The sequence below is a fragment of the Scophthalmus maximus genome, chromosome 7 (genome assembly GCF_022379125.1).
Source record: "Scophthalmus maximus strain ysfricsl-2021 chromosome 7, ASM2237912v1, whole genome shotgun sequence".
Classification (NCBI taxonomy): Eukaryota; Metazoa; Chordata; class Actinopteri; order Pleuronectiformes; family Scophthalmidae; genus Scophthalmus; species Scophthalmus maximus.
This window is the reverse complement of record NC_061521.1, coordinates 946,465-962,377: the sequence shown is the minus strand read 5'-3', so window position 1 is coordinate 962,377 and position 15,913 is coordinate 946,465. Positions and strand designations below refer to the sequence as shown.

Sequence of the window (15,913 nt, the reverse complement as noted above, 5' to 3'; positions counted from 1 at the left end):
TGGCTCACTAATGTGGTTTAATAGCTTTTGAAAACAATGGAGCTCTGTGTCTCAGATAATCAATCTTTGATACATACACAGTACATTGTTGGTTTGGAATAGAACAAGAAGAAGAAACAACAACTTCTCCATATGTAGCTCACTCTCCTGATACCTGAGACCGAGCCTTGTGATGTGTATCACTGGTGTGCATCGGTGACCACAGCTGTGGTGGTGTAGGAGTATGGGCTGAGGAGCAAGGCCAATGTGTAGTGACGATGACCTTCAGCATGGGCCTCAAACACCACCTGCAAGCACACACACAAACAGACATCCATGGTGCCACATGGTCAATGATAAACATTTACACTCAGATGATATACATTTAACCTTCAGAGTATAGGACTATAAAAAACAGAAGAGTTGAGAGTTTCTGCTTGTTTGGCACCACCCCTTTCAGAATGCATACATTTCTGAGTTGCAATGACACTGAAGATAAGAGCAACAAGGCTGATATGAATGGTGTTTACAGATTGAAATGTTTGAATGAATTCAGATCTTTAGAAACACAGCATGCTAAAGGTTCTGGTGCAATAGAATTTGAAGTCAAATAAAATCTGTTGCTGAATTAATGCAGAAAAACTGAATGTAGATAGTATAAAGAGACATGTATGTTGTGATTTGGCGCTATACAAATGAAAATTGAATAAAATTTAAATTGAGTATGTTAAAATGGACAGGTGAGGTATAGAGTGAAAAAAAGAAGAGAAAGAGCCTATTAGATAAGAATAACAGAGAACTATTGGTCATGTTGTTCTGGGAATTGTTTCTTCACACTGTCAACAAACAGCATACTAATGTAAATATCGCTGTTAACTTGTCTAAACCACCATCCTGATGTACCACAGTCTGGCTTCAAGATAAGATCAGAAAACAGAAGATAAGCCTTTACAAAGATATGGTGTGTTATGGTTTGTCTTAAAGGGGCCAGTATACTGTATGAGAACTGAAACGTTGGAAGTAGCTTTGGAAACCTATTCTCTCCCACATTTTTCTGACATCAGCTTCGGGGTTGCTGCCTCAGTTTCTGTAACCTTCTTAAACCAATCAACAAACTTTTAGCACACACCATTCACACCATGATTGTTCGGCTATGTGGCAGTGAGAAAGAAGCCAGGGTTTGAACTTCTCTATCATTCTTTAAATTCTCCAAAGGACTATTTATTTCACCTTTCATGTGAACGAATGAGTGCTACACTATGAATATCTTTCCAGGAGGAAAATCAAAGTGTGCTGCTTACTAACATAAATAACAAACAACTTGGTCAAAAAGGTTGTTGGCCCAAAACACAAGGCAAGCCACATTTTTTATTTACAATGATCTCAGCCATGGAAAAAACCCTCTTAATTGCTGTGAGGTCGCCTTTTACTTTCTCGCATACCCCCTGGTGTTGATCTCATTCAAATAAGATAGGATAAGTTAAGATAGGATAAGATTTTAGATTTTAAAAAAGCTCTTAAAGAGTCTTTAAAGAAGGATCAAATAAAAATGTGACCGGTAAGTACAGTGTTGTATGATTGTGCAGTAAAAATAAGTAACAAACATAGGCATGTACATATATAATGTACATATACAAATGAGTGGATGGAAACTGGGTTCGAGGTAGTTAGCAGTATTTAATAAAGCATGAAGGCTTAATAAAATAAAATGTCATTAGCGATATGTACTATATCTCTCTTAAATTATCAAACAACTAAGCCTATCATAATTCCAATATTACGGGGTTAAATAAATTTCTATGAATCACCTGCTCCCTAAGAGTCCCCTTGCTTGTAGTCAACTGGAGATGAGTTTCTTCCCCGTGATGACTGCTGCTACTGGAGCTTGTTAGCATTGATTAACTTTGCAGGTTTAATTCCAAGCATCTTCTATTTAAACTCCAGGAGGTAGCTGTTGGTAGTTGATTTGTTGAAATGCAGTGCTTTTAAACAAGCTGACTGGAGTTTTGATAGCCCGCACTGCCAGCCCTTTCCACACAGCCAGGTTGATAGTGTGGCCCATGCATGGGACATCGACAGCTGGCAGGTGCCTCACTACTGTGTTGACATAGTTATCCGTGTTGATGTGGGGATGGAGAGTACTGTGCTTCTTTCATATTGAGAATGATATCTCTCAGTTCCCATTCCTTGTCTATACATTGTGCGGTGACTGTCAAATATACTTCCATGTCTAGTGATGTCCAGCCATCTGTGGTCAGGATGATCTTTTCTCCACCTATCATTTTTCCAATGTTGTTTTAAGTGGTATAGTAGAGTTTAACAACTCCGTTGGTGATGGTCGATTGGCTAGGAACTATGTACATTGGCTTTCAGGCTCATGGTTGAAATTTTTAAATTCCACAACCCTGCGAGATGTTAATTGGTTTCATGTCTTTGCAGATAAACCATACTAATTTGTCTGTAATCGCATTCTGGCGGGCAGCTGGTAAGCCACGTGATGATGAGGGATGAAAAATAGATGTAATCCTTGCCTGCTTTAGCTGTGGTTCCTCTGACCCCAGTTCAGCTAACTAGGATGAAGTGTTAGCAGCTGTACCCTTAGGTTGCGTGTTGCTGAGTGATATTTCATTTGGACTGCATATTCTTAAGATTGCTGTATCTTTATTTCTTGTTTTTCCGTTTGTTGACGGAAACCCAAAAACATTCAACATATCTTTTCTTAAATGGTCGAGAGTGGCGATCTGCATGGGTGTATCATTGCTGTCTACTGTTTCTGATTGAGAGTCAGAAAACTTAATTGTTCAGCAGTTGACGTACATGACATGACCAAAGCTTTCCATTTTCACATACAGATAGGCCAAGGCGAGAAGGCCAAGCCCGAGCCAACACATTTATAAAATAAATTAAAATAAACAATCAAATAGTAATTACAGCATTCAAATAGTATTGTATGGAAGCCTAAAGGGGAGTTAATTCAAATGATAATGTCAATGTGAAAATTAAAATGTAATTCCACGATAGGCTTATAATTTTCCACAAATGTATGTGTCTTTTGAGTAAAAATAATCCAATTTTCATTTTCATTTTCACATGCTTGTATGGGCATTATATGACTATATTAAAATGATTTTCATAGCAAATAAGATGGTTGAGTTAACATTTTCTGAAAGAAAAGCTGACAAAGTTTATTTTTTACATAATATAACCTGAGACTAAGAAGTGTCTTTCACACAGAATCGTGGAAGCAGGAGTGGCTAGATATTTGCGAGCAAGCAGGGCCAGCTTATCATGGGCTCCTGAATGAGCAGACCACCACTGCAAGGGGCAGTCCTCCATACTAATGCTCGGATCTGCTCTGTACCTGTCAGGCTGTACCTCTTCATCTGAAACTGAGGCCATCTGTAGAAGGCTAATTTTGTTCTTGAGTGGCCCATCTTCAGAAGTCTGTGGAGACCTTCTGGGTGAATGTTCATGCAGCATGCATGACACCTCTTCTCTTTCACATTTGGGCAGGCTTTTTAAATCTTCACAACGTGGGTCCAAATCCGTTGCAAGCTTGAGCCATGCATTGTTGGTATTTACTTGGCAGGATGCTCGGTCTTCCTTGAATGTCACCTTAATTTCTCACCACATATGCAGCGTCCTCAGATTTCCATTACATCACGCAAGTGGCAGAGGGCATGAAGTACCACAGAGCAGGAGACACCGGCCTCACACACACACACACACACACACACAAACACACACACAAAAACACACGCACACACACACACAAACAGAGATAGAGATACACATCAAGTTATTAGAACACTAGTTGGTTTGTTTACAAATCAATATTTATTTTAAATTCAATCCTTACAATTTAATTTCAACCTACACTAATAGTCAGATTATTTGAGGATTGCTTACCTACAGGGCTCTAGAAGAGTTTCCAGTCTCTGCAGTTTGTCCCACTCTGGCATCAGCATCATTAGTTTGTGGTGCTGTTGGTCCACAGTTGCTTTAATTGCTGCTTGATTGCGGTTCAGACCCTTGACCATTTCCAGCGTTGAATTCAAAGGTGTTGGAACGTCCTGGAATAGTGGCCCCTGCTGCTGTCCAAGGGACGCTTGCTGTGCTTGAAGCTCCGCCGTGTTTGCCGTGGGTCAGTTTGAAGTGGTCAACAATTTTGAGAAACTTGGACAATGCATTCATAAATCCGCTGTCAGAGAGGCTCACAGTGATGCTTCTCTGTAGGATGTGAGCTATACAAGGCATGTGTTCAAATGGGAGAAGTCGAGCCTCTGCAAAGTGACGCTCTTCTGTCTTCACTGTAGTTAGCAAAAACAACTTCAGTTCCCATGTTTTAGTGATTTGATGTGCAGTTACACTCCAGTGGTCTCCTGTCAGGGCGACATATTTTGGTTCTTCTTTTCAGTTTGATAGAGCTTGTGGATTTTAGTCATTACTGTGCCTCTTGATGGTGGCTTGTAGAATGTGTCGAGACGCAACTTTCAAAAGTTCTCCGAAGCCCTTGTCCTGGACAATATTAATGGGTCTACAGTCCTTTGCAAACCATTTGTCAATTGTGTTTGTCAACTTGTCAGGGGTAGACTTACTTAATGCCCTGAGTTCAGTGAGGGCCGTCTAAAGCAAGCCGGGCGTTGCAGCAGAATTCGAAGCCACGACAAATACATGCTTTAGCTAGTGTGCAAATCACTGCGTGTTGATTGATTGTTCCATCTTTGTTTTTTTTATACTCAAACTCCCCATCCAGAGGGCCAACAGACTGCAGACTGAAGCAGACTGCTACCACCTCAAAAGGCAGTGACACGAGTGCCTGCTTAAAAGGACAGTAAGCGGTTTTGGAGAAAGCTTTCCTCTCTCTTTGTTGTTGTTGTGGTGATTTTACTGCTCTGGCCACAAACCCGCAGCCTCGGGTATTGAAGGTGTTAACAAGTGATGTTTACAAACTGCACACAGCGTTGTGAGGTGTGGTCCGCACCATTTTTTGTTTTCGTTTTCAATTCATAGAGCCTGGGCTGAGCCCAAAACACGGATTTTCAGCGCACACAGAACTGACTGTGAGGGAATATTCACAGATTTTCACAAAACGTGTATTCCTTAAGAATCGCTTACTTCCCCTTTTTAGGACCAACCAAGGCTGTAAAGTCTGGTTTTACATCACTGCTACGACAGAACGTCTTGCCAGCTGATCCAAGCAACAGGAGCTACCAAGATGAGTTAGTGTTAATCATCTAACTCTTTTTGAGGAGACGAAGGACACTGAAACCCCACAGTACAACTGCATATTGGACTCACAAACAGCACTCCAAAAGGACCATTCTTCCTTTTCCATGGACTTGGTATCGTCACCATGATTCACAGACCAGGAAAAGATAAACATACAAGAGCCACCACATACAACATCCTCAGACTATCAGAAGACATTCACAGAAACTTCAATAAACTAATCTCAAACTCCCTGAACTCACTCAGACCATAATCTCAAGCTTTCTCAAAAACTGCCAAATCAAAGCTAAACTTACCTCTGCCATTTCAACACCTTTCACAGCCAAAGCAGGATTTCCCAAAGGTGCAGTCTTGAGTCCTCTTCTCTTTCTTCTGTTCATCTCCAACATCTATTCCCCCCCCCAGCCACCACTGCCAAAGTCTCACAGTTTGCAGACTACCTTGGCTACTGGTCAACCTCCAAACGCCCAAATCTTGCAGCAAAAAAACTATGTACTTGCATAAACGAAATAGAAAACAAGTAAAATATGTGGAGAATCAAACTCAACTCTGCAAAAACACAATGTGTCCTATCACACATGCAGCTCAACAACAGCATCAAATGAACACTATAAAATCAGAACACCAATATCAGCAAAGAAGCAACATTTTTCGTAATAACATTTCAAAGCAACATGACCTGGATAAACACATTAGCAACCAGGAACAAAGGCAAACAGCAGACTCAACCATTTCAAGCCCTCTGTGGAAAAAATGGTGCATCACCCTCTACAGTCATCAAGGTCTATCTATCATACATCCGACCTCTGTTTGAATACTCTGTCCCTGCAAGATTTCTGACAACCAGCTACCACGCCTGCAAACCTTCCAGAACAAAGCACTGAAACTGGCTCACAGACTCCCACTTTACATCAGCACCCCACTACATAAGTGGTGGGGTGCTGAGGCTCAGGACGTAGAGCCGTTTGTCCACCAACCTGAAGGTTGGCGGTTCGATCCCACCTCTCGCCAGTACACATGCCGTTGTGTCCTTGGGCAAGACACTTAACCCTAACTTGCCTCTGACGGCTCTTCCGACAGTGCATGAATGAGTATGTGACACATTCATATGTGACAGGAAAATGTGTGGTAAATAGCAGCGCTGTATGAATGTGTGTGAATGGGTGAATGTGACTTTCCTGTAAAGCGCTTTGAGTGGTCTATATGACTAGAAAAGCGCTATATAAATACAGTCCATTTACCATTTACATACACACCATCACAGGCATCCACACCACATGGTAAGACAAAGACACCAAACAGGAGCACTAAAATACCTGAGGTCAGAATCATTAAACAACACTGCTTTACAAAAAACAATAAAAGAATCAAAACTAACAGCTGGCACCTCCCTGTGATTAATTCTAGAGATGGACAAGGCACCAAACCCCCATAACCAAGTAACCAAACCCACATAGAACACTGCAAATCACATAGAACACTGCAAATCACATAGAACACTTTAAATCACACAGAACATTGCAAATCACACAGAACACTTTAAATCACACAGAACCCTGCAAATCACACAGAACACTGCAAATCACACAGAACACTGCAAATCACACAGAACACTGCAAATCACACAGAACACTGCAAATCACATAGAACACTTTAAATCACACAGAACACTGCAAATCACATAATAAATACAAATATCACTGTTAAAAACAAAGCACGTTTTTATCCTTGTGTTTTGTTTTTGTTAATTTGTTTGTTCGTGCCTTGGTCCACAAGCCTCCTCTAACATCAAGAGTCCTTCACCTCTCTTTGCCTCTGCTGCTACAAAGACAAATTATGTGTAGAAAAGGGCAAAAGCCCTGAGCTTTCCCTTCAGCCTCATGATCTTCTACGTCTGTCAACTTGCACTTGGGTGAAGGTGAAACGTCTTCAAGAAACTACAACCAAGTCCAGCTGCTCCTAATTCAATACCCTGGTAGATAATATGACCTGGATGAATGACAATCATCCTGCTCTGTGCTCATTCCCAGAATTCCTATAACAATTTCATCAAAGGTGGAGTAAGCACACTGAAAAGGTATGTGGTCTAACTTAAGGTCATATGAATAGGATTTTTTTTTACATTTTGTGACAACTGGTTTATACTTACATCAGCTTCTTCATGGAATGGCGTACCCCCTTGATTCTTCCAGTAAGCTTTGGTGTCAAACTCAACACGATAGACCCCTGCTGGGAACTGCTCCTCTGTGAGCAGATTATGGATCTCGCCAGTGGCATCTGTCACTCTGCATGACAAACATTGACATCTTTCTGTATGGTTGTTTTAAAAAATATAATAAGCAGACAAATAGCATACTTAATATTTAATGCTATACCCATTAGCAATCAATGTCCATCCCCCTTCAGTAGTCTTCTGTGACACTTTGAGTGGCATTGATCCAGCTGGAGTTCCTTTGACTGCATCAAGGATTTTCACCATCAGAGGACACTTTGTGTCTGAGCCGCCATGATTGTCCTTCAACAGACACAAGCCAGGACCACATTTAATCATCTGCTGCTCATTGTCACAACATACATTTTCACAAATCAACAGACATTACAGGACTATTCAGTGCACTCCATTTCTACTTTCTATAATAAGCTGTAAAATACCAAATATTAGTAATGCCAAAGCTTTAATTATTTGCTTTTCTTTTTCATAATTCATTTTTGAGAAACTAATGAATGAACAAAGCAGTTTTCATTCTACATCTCAAGTTCTTGTAGTGACAGATGAGTATACACCCCTCAAGACAATTCATGAATACAAAAGAGCAAGTCAGAAATACAATTGATTTTTTCCCCCTGCAATGAACGAAAATAATATTTTTTTCCATTACAATGGCACACTCAATGAAATTGCGATCCACTTGATCTTCATCATGGCCTTCTTAGCACAGCAGAAGTCTTTTCTTACAAATGGGGTAACACTTTTTCATTTTTACCTCCTCTTTCAAAACATACAAAACCGGTCTCATACAAAGACTCAAATGTACATAAGGTAAATGTGTTCACCAAAAGGAAGAAATGACTAATGCACTAATGCACCTATGTGATGCTCCTTTTTACGAGACTTCAATCAGCAATCGGTCTTTATCACAACAGGTTCACGTAATCATTAGTCTGTAGGTGACAAATGAATATGTGAACCTGTTGCGAGTTACCCCATTGTTTTGTTGGTAAGTGATTTAAGTTAGTTTTATCCAGATTGAACTCAGAGCCTAGATGGTAAAAAGAACAAAAAGCATGATTTCATTTTTTTTTGAAAAATAAAGGCAAAAATAAAGCCAGAAATAGGCTTGGTTTATATCCTGAGATTAACCTCAATTCAGGCAGTGTGTTTAAGTAAGGTTTTTGAATGTGTGATGAGTTACTGGTCAAAATTGCTTGCTATGGTTCATGTTTTCTTTGATTGGTGGGGATTATTTATGGTATTTGATGTGTGAGTTGATATTTGAATGACTGCATTTCAAGTACATATTTGCATAACTTATGTTGCAGTAAGCAAATGTCATGACACCCTACCTCCACCCCTATATAGACAGATTTTCTTGTTTCACTGTGCTTTAAGTGTTGACTGGAGCACTTGAAAATATTTATATACATTTCAACTATAGACAATGCAAACTGTAAATGGAGAAAAAAGGTGGCAAGTGTCATTAAAGTGTGCTCTGGTATAGCCCTACACCCATGTTCTTATTGTACCTCTAAATTTAATTTAATTTAATTTATTTTACACAATCTGTGCTGCCACTCATACAGAGCAATTCAATTATCTGTTTACAGTACTGTTGAAGAGCACAAGATCAGCGTGTACATTATTCCCCTGTTCAGACCTGGGGTATCAACATGAATCTTGGGTGGTCCAATCACAAGTGGACAGCTCTGAATATGTCACCTCATACCTGGCACTGGAAAGCACCTCCACATGCGTTTTGAGTGACAGCTCTCCCACTCTAAATGCAAATAAACACATGCTTCATTTCTGTACCCAAAGACCAAATTATGTTGTTTATAGCCAGTCTAACTATGACAGACAGTCAGGTAATGTGTGTGTGTGTGTGTGTGTGTGTGTGTGTGTGTGTGTGTTAGAATTGTCTAGTAAAAATCTAAATATGGTGATCTAAGTTGATATTGTGACAGAAGCCACAAATAAATCAATGAATGCCAATCTCTGAGAATTACAAATCTTTTTGGTTCACTATGAAACTGTAGAAGGCCAAAGGAGGTCAGCTTAGTAGTTCACGCCGCTAAAAGTAAGTGATTGGATTCTCAATGCATTTGACCAACACAGTTGTCATTTTTTTCCATCCAGCACTTGTTTAAAAAGAAGTTTGTCTTCTGTACATCTGATCGACTAAGGGTGTTCTTAGATGAGTTGTTAGCGCATTGCTATCTTGAGGCAGTGGACCAACAAAACCTGGTCTGAAGTCAATGGTATAGTGTATCCAGTATTTACTATCAAGATGAAGTAATATACACCTACAACCCTCATAAACATGAGCTCCGTTTTACATTAAAAGCATATATTATATTTATGTCCTGATGTGTCCATTTCTGCTAGTGTAATGGCAGAAACAGGGTCATTGCACCAGGAGCATTGGTTGCACTTTATCTCTGAAATAATCATGGGTTTTGCCAGTTAGTACCGTGCTACCCATGTTAAACAATGTTGAAGCTGGACAACAAAATGACAATGGCTTCCGTCTGAAACTATCAAAGACACTTCAGATATTCAAGTGCAGCGCCCGCACTGTGAGGGAAAACTCCTCTAGAAATGAAGGAGGTAAAGTCAAGCAATATGATGGTGGGAAACAATGAAGCTCTTTCAGTAACATTCTCATTTGAATGACCCCTCATAGTGCTTTTGGGGCTCAGGATTATTGCCCAAGGACACTTTGACATGCAGTCTACATGAGCAGGGGGTTGAACCACTGACCCTCCACAGTCATCCATGTGAATGCAGAAATAATAACTTTGTTTCACAATAAACACCAAATTCCAGACAATGCACCCTAGATCCATCAAAATGTTTCACTGGCTTCTGTTAACTTAATTCAGTTGGAAGAATTACGTCAAATGACAACAACAGACAGAATATGAGATCTGAATTATTAGAACAACATATTCATTTAATTTATGGTAATTTCATAACTCAAGCTCAAATTGACACAGACACTGACCGTGTGGGCACTGTTGCAGAGCAGAACAGCAAAAGCTAGAAGCAGATAGCACAGTGGTGGAAGCATTGTTGGTTGATGGACACAGACAGAATGAGAGACAGACAGCAGTCACTAGTGTTCACATATGACCTCTAAACTCTCAGGCCTGTTATAACAGGACATTTCTTCACCCCTCCCTCACCCAGGGAGGGAGGGGTGTCAGTTCTGTGGACCATGTCAATATCTGGACAATGAATAACTTTAAATCAGCTACAAGTTCAACAAAACTAGTACAGACTCTTCTGCACTCACAGCACTCTCAACCACACTTAAGAGTAATTTTATCCACATTTACTGAACAAAAGTATCCACAGGCATCATGCGGTGAAATTGATAGTAAAGAACATTATTGTCCAATAAAGCCATGTACCAAGATTATTGTGTAAAGGTTCAGATATATTGTGATATTGTTGTGACAAAGCTGCAGCATTTGCTTTTGCTATATTAACTACTGGTTAAGTACTGTATATTGATATCCTGTATACGATCCGAAAATATGAATATTAGTGTGGTACAAACTGTACACCAGTGTCAGAAGAATCATCACCAATTACAATTAAGTAAAAGTCTGGCTTGAATAAACACTGCTGAAAAAATTAAGGGAACAATAAATCGTTGCAGTATAACACCAAGTCAATTAAACTTTGGGGATATCAATCAGTCTATTTAGGAAACACGAGTGATTGTGAATTCACCTTTCCTGCGAATGAAAGTGAGATAACCCCCAAATAAGGAATGGTTTTGGATCTGGTGGCACAGACAGCTTGTGTCCTTGTCACTACTACTCTCAAGAGCGTAGAGGAGATACCAAGAGACCAACTGTTACACAATAGGCCAAGCAACCATTTACTGTTTTGTGCATGATACCGCTTTGAACCAGTGGTGTAAGATGTTCTACAGCGATATACCCCTCTAACACAGCAACATAAACAGCAACATGCCTTTACGATCCAGAGGCATAAATCCGACCGACAGTGAAATACCGCTCTCGATTAGCGACCATACCCCTGACTGACAGCAGCATAAACAGCGGCATACCACTCTTAACTGGCAGCACATGCAGGTTTATTGTCTACCCACACTGATATGACTGGCAAAGACACGGCTGATCGATCGATCTCCCTCTCTCTCGGTTCTTTTCTGAAAGTTGTACAACTGATTTAATCTCACCTTAAATTACAGCATTGGTGTGAATCTACTTTCATTCATAACCTTACTGCCACTTTACCGACAGCTATCAACATTTTCGGACCAAATTATCTCATAATGCTCTCGGTAGGATTGAGAGAAGTGTGGACATAGTCTCAGAATTTTATAATCCAACGACTCCTGCTCCCTCCCCTTGCCTCTCCGCTGCACTTCGGTTAGAGCGACAGTTTCAGCAAATATGAAAAAAAGTTATTTTTGCAAATCCTACCGACAGCACCTTTAACACAATAAATTTGATGTCAGTACCCTGTGACTAACCCTCTTTTAACCTGACATTCTAAGTTCTGCACCAAATGGCCTTATCAAAGAAACACAGCATGTGACACCTCTGATGCCGGCATTTTGTAGTTTCTTTGTTTACTGCCATAGTGTTTGTAGTATTTCTACAAGGTGGTGATTCTGGTTGTAATTATTAATTTAATGATCGATCAGGATCCAAAATTGCTAGTTAGTTTAGTGTAAATGAGACTGAATCAGTTGATTGGCTATCATTTCCCCTCCCTTTCAAGGCTGGTGCCCCGAGGTTAACTTTGATATTAATTAAAGTTATCATTTAAATTCAGATTTTTAATGTTAATATTGTTTTAATTTTGATAGCCATAACTACTCAACTATATTCCTCAGACAAATGGGACTACTACCAATGTCAATGCACAAAATAATGGAGCCACCATGTGGCCAGGCATCATTTGTCCTGACAAATGGCATCCCATGTGAGGTTCTCCACACGCCAGTTTTATGCAATATTTTTGTACAATAATCCAAAACTATGAACCCTGATTTTTTTTTGTGATTTTCCATCATACATGCAATTGTGGTTTATGGATGTTTCATGTGTATACTACTGGCTAGTAGTTGTTTGTTTAATAACATTTTTAGATTGTTGTTCTTGTTCTTGGATCCTAATGCACTTTAACTTAGTTGTGACACAACTTTTGAAACCTGGTGCTAAAGACACCACAGTTGTAGGTTCGATCCCGATCAGTTCACTTAACTAAATTAATGAGAATAAAGGATTTCGGAAAATGTTCAGCATTACATTGCTGTATGGAAGCCCTGAAAGACAAGGTTATTTTTTTATTTTTTTCGGGCATTGTTAGCCAGACACAGGTGATGGTTTTAACCTCACCTGTGCTCCTTTCAGCGACCCACCAGAAGAGGTCAGTATAGCCCTGGGCAGCGCATTTACAGACAGGTAAAATAAGTCGCCACAGACCCCTAGTGGCCGGAGCTAAAGCTCCTCAGAGGTTATTTGACACAGACCTGCGGGTGATGATCGCTTTTTCCTTTCCTGCTCTTTAGAAAGGAATAATCTTAAAGCAATTAAGATATAAGTGCCTGCAATGAGGAATTGTAGAGAGTGGTTGAACAGTCCAACCACCCGGTCAGGAAGCCAGAGCTTCAGGTGGGATTAGTGATCGCTATGATCACCTAGTCTATGCTATCTATAGTGCACACACAAACGTACGCACACACACACACACACACACACACACACATTTTGTACAAGTACTATTGCTTTGGAATTAGAAGTGCTGAAGTTTAATAAACTCTATTATATTTAAAGGGAAGTTGTCTGTGATATATTGTGCATATTTTTTTCTAATAACTGCTGGTTGCGAGGGTCAGTGCTCGGATTCACACCTTCACTGTTCAACTTATCCAATTGGATTCAATTTTATTTGAATAGCCCCAAATCACAACATACATTGTCTCAAGGCACTTTACATAGTAAAGTCAATATAACAATATAAGAGGCGACTGTGGATGAGTAAAAACTTCCTTTCAACAGGAAGAAAACTGTGGCAGTTGTGGGCGGCCATCTTGTCACGACCAGTTGGGTTAGGAGAAAAATTTGGGGAGAGAGGAGAGGTGGGCAGAAAGAGGGGGAGAGGAGAGACAGGAGGAGAGAAGAGAGAGTGAACAGTTGTTCAACCGCCGTTTTTAATCTCTACCAAACTGATACTTATAATTATGGAAATAATACTGACATTTATAAATGCAATGATGTTATTAATAATAATAATATTAGTAATAATAATAATCATAATGACGGGTTTGGATCGTGCAGCTCTAGAGTCAGAGATACACTAGGAGAGATAGAAAACAGAGTTAGTGACATGCAATGTAACTTATGATCTCAATATCACAGATATTTTAAGTTAACACCCATTTTCAGACTGATTTCATAGGTTTGGTTAATTAGTCCCTGTTTACAGGGTGGTGACCCGAATTACTAGTTTCTAGTAATATTTTAATGACTATTAATGATTGTGTTTGATAATTATTAAAGGCTGGGTAGGTGATTTCGAAAATCGCCGCAAAGTCCGACTCGCTTCCTTCAGACCTCCGTCCCAAGCCCCTCCCCCCTCAACACATGAAAGCGCACCGCTGTCTGAGTCTGAGTCTGACTGCGTCGGAGGAGGAGGAAGACATGAGTGGAGCACAACAGGCTAACTGTCTGCTCGTGGCTCATTCACAAGTAAGAAAACACCGGACATTATCATAATATAAACGTAAACAATGAAAATGGCTAATGTTGGTGGGCACATTTGTCAAGCTAACATGTTAGTGCTGGGAAATATCATTGAAAATAGAGTTCTGATGCAGTAACTTTTGCTGGCTAGTTAGCAACAGGCTAAGCTAAAACATAAACACGGTTAGCAGTTCTACACAGACGTTTGTTTTGAATTTATATTTTTAAACTTCAGCACTTTTCAGCCATATTGTGACGATGAGACAGCTGCAGCACCTTCAGAGCTTTCTGCCTTTTTTTCTGTTACTGTCAGTGTCACAATGGAGGGGGTTGTTGTTAAGGACTCATAACATGTTGTTTAGCACGTCAGAGCTTCCACGATGAGTGTTGTTAGCTCAGACTGAGTTTACTCCAGACTCTGTTCAATGTATCGAATCATGCATCGAATCATTTATCATGTATCTAATCTAATCATGTGTTACTGTACAGGCCAGAACTCGAGGACTGAGCTTGGAGCAGTGACGTGACACGAGCCTGCTGCTTCACTTACTACACTTCACATCAGCAGATGCTGCTCCACCGGGCCGTCCTGTTACAGGGCAACCTACTTGTGTCTGCCAAAACCACCCACAGACGTGAAAAGAAAGTGCTGTGGGCAACTTCATGACTCCCGTGTCCAGGCTGCCACATATGGAGGTTTACATTTTGCACACAGTATTTTGTGCAATACAAATGTTTATTTATGTTCTGCATAACCTGCTCTATATTGTTGGAATAAAAATCTTTTTAATGTTCAAGGCCTTTTCCTTATACTCACAGCATAAACAATCCAACCATTACCTTTACCTCTTTACAAGCTGTACAAATAATGAAAACACAATGTGTCATGACACCTGTTTATTTTTTTGGAACATAATACAATATACCAAATATGTATTATAATATTAACATAAACAACATATGTACAACAATAAAGAAACTGTCTGCACAGGGTTTCCTAGCTCTAGTGTCAAAGCAGGTCTGACGGGTCAGGCTGTGCTGTCGTCGACTCTTAGGTAGTGGTTCTGTAGAAAGAATATCATAATTATAAATCAACATTACTGTAAAAGACTGACAACACTACAGCAGCATTATCTGTGTCAAACACAGTTTTCTGTGTCACCTTTTGTGGGAGCCAAGTATAATTGATTTAGTGATTTGTTGGTGGACCAGCCACTCTTATATATATTTGTGTTATGACTTTGTTTAGATAAATATTGAAGATCATAAGAAGTAGTTCTGAGGTTCAGAATCTGTAAAAAAAATCTGTAAAAAAAAATTAAAACAACCCACCTGGCATAAATGTTTACACTTTGGAATTTTTTACAAAATTGCCATATGGATTTTAAAGTAGCTTTTGTTCAACCTACAGTGGCTCAACCTACAGTATCATGAGCCGGCTCACCTGGTCCTCTGCTGACCTGCTTCTCTAGCTGTTGACGCGGATCGTCTGGTCTCAGTGCTCTGGTCCGTGGCAGACAACCTTCAGGTCCTGGACTTCTTCATGTACAACTTGCTGTACCTGGCATAAGAGAAAGGAGGTCAACTTAGTGAAATATTCACATTACCTTACATTGAACAGTACTTTTCATTTCATTTCCTGGACCGTAGTCTGGGAGCAGGGAGACAGTTTCTCTAGGGCCAAAGCTCTGCATCGCTCCGGGACTTGCCCCTCGGGACCTGCCCCTCATGCCCGGCGTTGTGGCATTTATCAATG

At 40.0% G+C, this 15,913-nt stretch overlaps 1 protein-coding gene and 1 long non-coding RNA gene across 2 annotated transcripts; one reads left to right on the top strand and one right to left on the bottom strand.

The window, feature by feature from the left end:
* ttr (transthyretin (prealbumin, amyloidosis type I)) lies at positions 1 to 10,568 on the bottom strand. The gene is made up of 4 exons (XM_035648870.2): positions 10,434 to 10,568; positions 7,587 to 7,726; positions 7,361 to 7,496; positions 1 to 287 (listed from the first exon to the last, which is right to left on the bottom strand). The coding sequence occupies exons 1-4, from the start codon at positions 10,497 to 10,499 to the stop codon at positions 180 to 182; spliced, it is 450 nt and encodes a 149-aa protein (XP_035504763.1). The 5' UTR covers positions 10,500 to 10,568; the 3' UTR covers positions 1 to 179.
* A 3,396-nt stretch (positions 10,569 to 13,964) lies between these two features.
* Positions 13,965 to 14,852, top strand: LOC118318314. Its single transcript, XR_004795675.2, has 2 exons — positions 13,965 to 14,163; positions 14,647 to 14,852. It is a non-coding gene; the product is annotated as an uncharacterized LOC118318314 (long non-coding RNA).
* The last annotated feature ends 1,061 nt before the right edge of the window (positions 14,853 to 15,913 follow it).

Excerpts from the sequence above, each read along its gene's own strand:
- ttr (XM_035648870.2), bottom strand. The coding sequence starts at position 10,499 with ATGCTTCCACCACTGTGCTATCTGCTTCTAGCTTTTGCTGTTCTGCTC. Across the intron at positions 7,727-10,433 it reads TCTGCAACAGTGCCCACACG|GACAATCATGGCGGCTCAGA; the intron begins GTCAGTGTCTGT and ends TGTCTGTTGAAG. Across the intron at positions 7,497-7,586 it reads TGGACATTGATTGCTAATGG|AGTGACAGATGCCACTGGCG; the intron begins GTATAGCATTAA and ends TTTGTCATGCAG.